The 6,450-nt window shown below is 46.9% G+C and overlaps 1 protein-coding gene across 2 annotated transcripts in view; it reads left to right on the top strand.

The window, feature by feature from the left end:
- Mief1 (mitochondrial elongation factor 1) overlaps positions 1–5,874 on the top strand; it is a 10,630-nt gene extending 4,756 nt beyond the window's left edge. Inside the window, exons 2-5 of one of the 2 annotated variants that reach the window (XM_026782701.1) lie at positions 1,711–1,861; positions 3,294–3,471; positions 3,661–3,923; positions 4,743–5,874. In XM_026782701.1, the coding sequence (XP_026638502.1) occupies positions 1,718–1,861; positions 3,294–3,471; positions 3,661–3,923; positions 4,743–5,549 (1,392 nt within the window). In that variant the 5' untranslated portion in view covers positions 1,711–1,717 and the 3' untranslated portion in view covers positions 5,550–5,874. Of the gene's footprint in view, positions 1–1,710; positions 1,862–3,293; positions 3,472–3,660; positions 3,924–4,742 lie in introns of those variants that run through there. The other variant, XM_026782702.1, reaches the window with a different exon arrangement.
- The last annotated feature ends 576 nt before the right edge of the window (positions 5,875–6,450 follow it).

Below are 6,450 nucleotides of genomic sequence, written 5' to 3'. Positions count from 1 at the left end.
TGCTTGTTTTTTTTTTTTTTTTGGTTTTTCGAGACAGGGTTTCTCTGTAGCTTTGGAGCCTGTTCTGGAACTCTCTGTAGACCTGCCTGACTTTGAACTTACAGATCCACCTGCCTGACTTTGAACTTACAGATCCACCTGCCTCTTCCTCCTGGGTGCTGGGATTGAAGGTGTGCACCACTGCTGGGCCTTGTAAATCTGTTTGTAAAGGTTTTTCTTAAAGTAGAGGTCTGGGGACTGGGGAGATAGCTTAGTGGTTAAGAGTACTGACTGTTGTTTCAGAGGACCTGGGTTCAATTCCCAGCACCCACATGGCAGCTAACAACTGTAACTCTTAAGATCTGTGTAACACCCTCACATGCATGCAGGCAAAGCACCAATGTACATATTTTAAAAAATAGAGGTTCTTGTTAGTTGTGTGGAAATGCGAGTGATTAGAATACTCTGCCTCCATTGGGTTGCCCATAGCCCATCTGTCACATGGTGAATGGCTGTCTAACCTGACCCCACATGCACACACTGTGTTTAACTCTTCTGTGGCTTGATTGCTCTGTACATTTGAAGTAGGAATATATTTTAATTGACCAGGTAATCTCTCATTAACCCTGAACCTGAAGCTTTAATTGAAAGTAAAAGGCAGAGGAAAGGGAAATGCCGTAGTGTGAGTATGGTGCGAGAAAGGGTATTTTTGGATTTGACAGTGAGTCTTTTTTAAAACGTGGCTTCTGTTGTGCTGGGATTATAAGCATATGTCACCATGCCTGTCTGTTTCTTAATCCTAACATTCCTAAAGCAGTGACTAAAGAAGGAAGACCCTGTCTTTCTATCAACACCATATTGTAAAGGAGTAGGAAGGCTTGTATTATATGGTGAGATACTTCACTGTAGCACAAAAATAGGATTGATAATGAATTTAATGTTTGCTGTAGTCTCAGGTCTGTTGAAAGACTTTATAGTATATACTGTTGTGCCCAGAGCCTGGACCCCAAAAACCACCAAGAAACCAGATCCAATTGAAAAATTACAAGTTAACTCAGGTCCTCCATTTGACACAGTGGGGAACCCCTAGCTGCAGTGGGGGCAGGGCATATATTGGGGGTAGAGCCAGGTGAGGGAGTCATCTGGGGGTCTGCTAGTTGCATAGTAACAGTCTCAGGATTGGCGCATCTCCAGGCTGGGGGAACCTGTGCTGAGGTGTTGGTCAGTTGCAGCTGAGGAAAGGTTGCTATATCTGGAGGCCATGGAAGGGTCGGGTTACTGCATTCTGCCATTATCAGTAATTATCACATCCAGAGCCCGCCAGGTAACTTCTGATTGGTTCCTTACCACATGGAAGCTACCTGGCAGTTCCTTTCCAGTAATTAGAGCAAGGTTGGGGAAAGCCAGGGGCTCAGCACATCCTGCTTAGTCTGGGGCCTACATCTTGCTGGGCTTTTTCTGCAGCCTATCATGGCTACCAAAGGGCGGGGGGGAGGGAGAGGGCAAGAGGGGGAGCGCTGGGTGAGGGTCTGGGCCCTTCAATACTAGCATTGCTTTTTCCTTTTCCTGTGTATCCAGGTGAGTCACAGGACATGGTACCATCCCCTCTGGACGCTAGAGTATGCAATTCTAGATTTTTGTATATAATAACCTTGACTATGGTGCAGAGGGACAGAAAGGAATGATTCTTGTGGTCCCAGCTGGTAATGACTGTATTGTCTTCATTCTCAGGTGAGCAATGGCAGGTGCTGGTGAGCGCAAAGGCAAGAAGGATGACAATGGCATCGGCACAGCCATTGATTTTGTGCTCTCCAATGCCCGGCTGGTGCTGGGTGTGGGTGGAGCAGCCATGTTGGGCATTGCCACCCTGGCGGTTAAGCGGGTAAGTGTGTGCAGTCTGGTCCCAGGATGGGAGGTCACAGTGAGTTGCTCCAAGCCAGACAACCAGCGTTTGATCCCAGGACCCACATGGTAGAAGGAAAGAAATGACCCCAAAAAGTTATCCTATGCCATTCACACACGTGCTGTGGTATGTGCACATGCATACACATATACCGACGTACAAAATAAAAAATGTCTGAACTAGAAAAAGTTGTCTGATCTTGATGGCATAAATATCTCTAGAAAGAAATATACCACATATTAACAGTTTTCTATGGGTTGTGGCATTGTGGATAAATTATTTCTTGATAATTAATATTTAATATTTAATTTGTCCTGAGATTTTCTGCTTGGAGCAGTAAATTCTATAGTCTAGACTAAAACAAAATTATTTTGAAAAATTTGGCTGAGGAGAGAGCAGGATGTCTATCTTCGGGTCCTACCATTTGTGGTGTGGACCAGCCAGAATCGAATTAAAAATGAGTGATTTTTGTTTGTTTGTTTGTTTGTTTGTTTTTGAGAGGGTTTATCTGTGTAGCTCTGGCTGTCCTGGAACTCACTCTGGCCTCGAATGCACAGAGATTCACTTGCCTCTGCTTCCCAAGTGCTGGGACTAAAATCGTATCCCAATACTGCCCATCAAAAATGGGTGATGTTGCAAAAGACAAAGATTTTTCTTCAGAAGTGTGCCCAGTGCCACGCTGTGGAAAAGGAAGGGAAACATAAGACTGGACCAAAACCTTCGTGTTCTGCCTGGGCGGAAGACAGTGCAGGCTGCTGGCTTCTTTTACACAGATGCTGGCAAGAGCAAATGCATCATCACTTTGGGAGGGGATACCCTGATGGAGTCTTTGGAGAATCCCAAAAAGTACATACCTGAAACAAAAGTGATCTTTGCTGGAATTAAGAAGGAATAAAGGGCAAACCTGATAGTTTAATCTTTAAAAGGCTATCAGTGAGTAACACTACTACCTTACTTATTACAAAACAGATGTCTGGTGTTTTTTTTGTTTTTTTTTTTTATGTGAACCATAATATTTTTTTTAGGCTAGGCTGGCCTTAACTCACAGGTCTGCCTGCCTCTGCCTCGAAGTGCTGGGATTAAAGGCGTGTGCCACCACCTCCTAGTATGTATACCATAATTTAATTCATACGCCAGAATTCAGATCATGAATGGTTAACTCTGATTTTGTTCAGACAGTCCTGATTTAAGTAAAATTGACTTGTAGTAAAGTAGGAAAAAAATTGTTTGGGGATGTATTTCAGTGGTAGAGTGTTTACCCAGCATGTACAAGGACCTGGGTTGCATCCCCAGTACCACCATCAACAAAAACAACAAAAAACTTTTGAATTTAATAGGGGAGGAGAAGTGTCGGGAAGGAGGCAGAAGGAGGAGGGCTGGTATATGTCCTGGGTCCTCTCTGGTGTTGCAGATGTATGATCGGGCAATCAGTGCCCCTACCAGCCCCACCCGCCTGAGCCATTCAGGAAAGAGGAGCTGGGAAGAGCCAAACTGGATGGGCTCCCCTCGACTATTGAACAAGGACATGAAGACAGGCCTGAGCCGGTCTCTGCAGACTCTTCCCACAGACTCCTCTGCCTTTGACACAGGTAAGAAACTCCTTAACTTTCTGGGACTGCTTCTGGACTTAGAGCTGCTGTGGTGGAGAGACATTTCTCAGCATGGAATGTCAGGCAACTTGCCCTTTGTGCCAAGTCCTTTTCCTTCCTGGGACTAGGACTTTTGTGACTGAGCAAGCTTGGGCAGTGCTCACATGCCTCTCTCTCTTGCCTTGGCAGATACATTCTGCCCACCCCGGCCCAAACCATTCCCCAGGAGGGGCCAGGTAGACTTGAAGAAGTCACGACTCCGCATGTCCCTGCAGGAGAAACTTCTTTCTTACTACCGGAACCGGGCAGCCATCCCTGCTGGAGAGCAGGCTCGGGCCAAGCAAGCTGCGGTGGACATATGTGCTGAGCTCCGGAGCTTCCTGCGGGCCAAGCTGCCTGATATGCCACTTCGGGACATGTATTTAAGTGGCAGCCTCTATGATGATCTGCAGGTAACATAGTTCTTATGAAGGGTGGGGCTGGGCATAGACAGATACTTCTCAGTATTGTGGTTGTTCAAGAAAGTCTTTGTGTCTGGGATTCAACTGGAGAGCTGCTTGCTTGTAAATCCATCCCTCGGCAGAATTTATTTCTTTGCTCTGTCCTTTCTCACCTTTTTAGTCTTACTTAGACTTTTAAAGAAGCTATAGGGGCTGAGGATATGGCTCAGTTGGTACAACCTAGTTGTATTAGGCCCTGGGTTCAATCACAGCATTTCATAAAATAGGCATCGTGACACAGGCCTGTTATCACAGCTCTCAAGAGGCAAAAGGATCAGAAGATTAGGGTCAGCCTCAGCTGTGTAGTTTGAGGCCAGCCTGGGTTATGTGACATCCTGCCTCAAAAACAAAACAAAATAAAACAAAAACCAAAACCCTGAACCAGGGTAGTGGTAAAAAACCTCCTTTATTGTATTCTTGTCTTGTTTTCTGTGTGCTGATTGAATCATTGGTTTGCATTACTGTTGGCAAGTGCAAGATGTTAGATCTGTGTTGTAAGTAGCATATACCTTATGACTAGTAAAGCCCTCTAAAACCTTTTTAAATTCTGGGGCCAATGAGATTACTCCGCAGGTAAAGGTGCTTGTCACCAAATCTGATGACCTGAGTTCAGTCCCTGAGTTGTATGTACATGGTGAAAGGAGAGAACTGACTTCTGTAAGTTACCGCTGACCTCCACATGCCATGACACATTACATGTGTGCATGTGCACACACTAAGTGTATAAAACATTAAAAACATAACCAACACTTTTTAATTCTTCTCTGGCAGGTGGTGACAGCTGACCACATCCAACTCATTGTCCCTCTTGTGCTGGAGCAGAACCTGTGGTCAGGTATACCTGGCGAGGACACCATCATGAATGTTCCTGGATTCTTCCTGGTCCGTCGTGAGAACCCAGAGTACTTTCCTCGTGGTAGCAGTTATTGGGACCGCTGTGTTGTAGGTGGCTACCTCTCCCCAAAGACAGTGGCAGACACATTTGAGAAGGTAGTGGCAGGCTCTATCAACTGGCCAGCCATAGGGTCCCTCTTGGACTATGTGATCCGACCAGCACCACCCCCAGAGGCCCTGACACTAGAAGTGCAGTATGAGAGGGACAAACATCTTGTCATTGACTTCCTGCCATCAGTGACCCTTGGTGACACTGTCTTGGTGGCCAGACCACACCGCCTAGCTCAGTATGACAACATGTGGCGGCTGAGCTTGCGTCCTGCTGAGACGGCACGCTTACGGGCTTTGGACCAGGCTGACTCAGGCTGCCGATCTCTGTGCCTCAAGATACTCAAGGCCATATGCAAGTCCACTCCAGCTCTGGGCCACCTTACTGCCAGTCAACTAACCAATGTCATCCTCCACTTGGCCCAGGAGGAGGCTGACTGGTCTTCAGACATGCTGGCCGACCGCTTTCTGCAGGCCCTGAGAGGACTCATCAGCTACTTGGAGGCTGGAGTCTTGCCCAGTGCTCTGAACCCCAAGGTGAACCTATTTGCAGAGCTCACCCCTCAAGAAATAGACGAATTGGGATATACTCTCTACTGCTCGTTGTCTGAGCCAGAGGTGCTGCTGCAGACGTAGGGCAGGTGAAGGCTGGAGTGGGCGTCGGGTGATCAGGCCCAAAGTCTCCGTTAGAATCACTTGGCTACATGGTTGGTGCCTCACAGGGTCCCTAGGTACCTCCTGTTTTGCTGGTCATTGTCCTGGTCAGTTCATGCTGATTAGAACGACATCCCTTTGGTTTTCCCACCTAACCCTATTTTTGTTACCAAACACTGTGCTCCCTATTTCCGCCTTGCTCTAGGCTGAGTTTTCTGGAACAAACAGAGAAGGTGGAGTGCTGGCCTCAACTGTTGGGTGTTTTGGTTTTTTGCCCGAAAATTCTTGCTTTTCTGTCTGCTCTGCACTGTTCTGCCCTTTGGCCTCTTATTTGCTGTCTTCTCTGTCTTTCCTTTTCTTGGTCACACTTGTTTGCTCTCACCCCTGGAGCACATCTGCCTACTGAAGATGTCACCTCTGGTCTGTCACAGAAGGCTGAGTGCATGTTTCCAAGCTGAGTTCTGCAGAGTAATGAGACAGCACAGTATTTAGGTTTCCGGGGAGGCTGGCGGAAAGTCTCTGCCCTGGCAAATCAGCCTTTGGTTCTGCTTCCTGGAAAGCAAGCTCCTCTCCCCTCCCCCAAGCAGCTCCTGTTTATCTGTGCTAAGAATTTTTCACCTGGGAATGGTGCATATAGGAAGAGCCAATGCAATTATTTTATTGGAGATTGTGCTTTTTTTTTTTAATGGCTATCAGTGGGAGCACAGGGGAAGGGGCTCTGTTTCTACTGTCTGTTTCTGTCACACAGGGAGTGGGGAAGCTTGGGGGCTTCACTGACAGCACCTCCAAGGGTGCTGGTTTCCTTTATTGCCAACAGAAAAAGGCCTTGCTGTAGTAGTAGAGGCTAAGGGAAGGCAATAGGAGGCTGAGTGTCAGCTGAAAC

Source organism: Microtus ochrogaster, chromosome 15 (genome assembly GCF_000317375.1).
Source record: "Microtus ochrogaster isolate Prairie Vole_2 chromosome 15, MicOch1.0, whole genome shotgun sequence".
NCBI classification, from domain to species: Eukaryota; Metazoa; Chordata; class Mammalia; order Rodentia; family Cricetidae; genus Microtus; species Microtus ochrogaster.
Note: the sequence above shows the minus strand (reverse complement) of the source record. Positions and strands in the feature narration are given on the sequence as shown.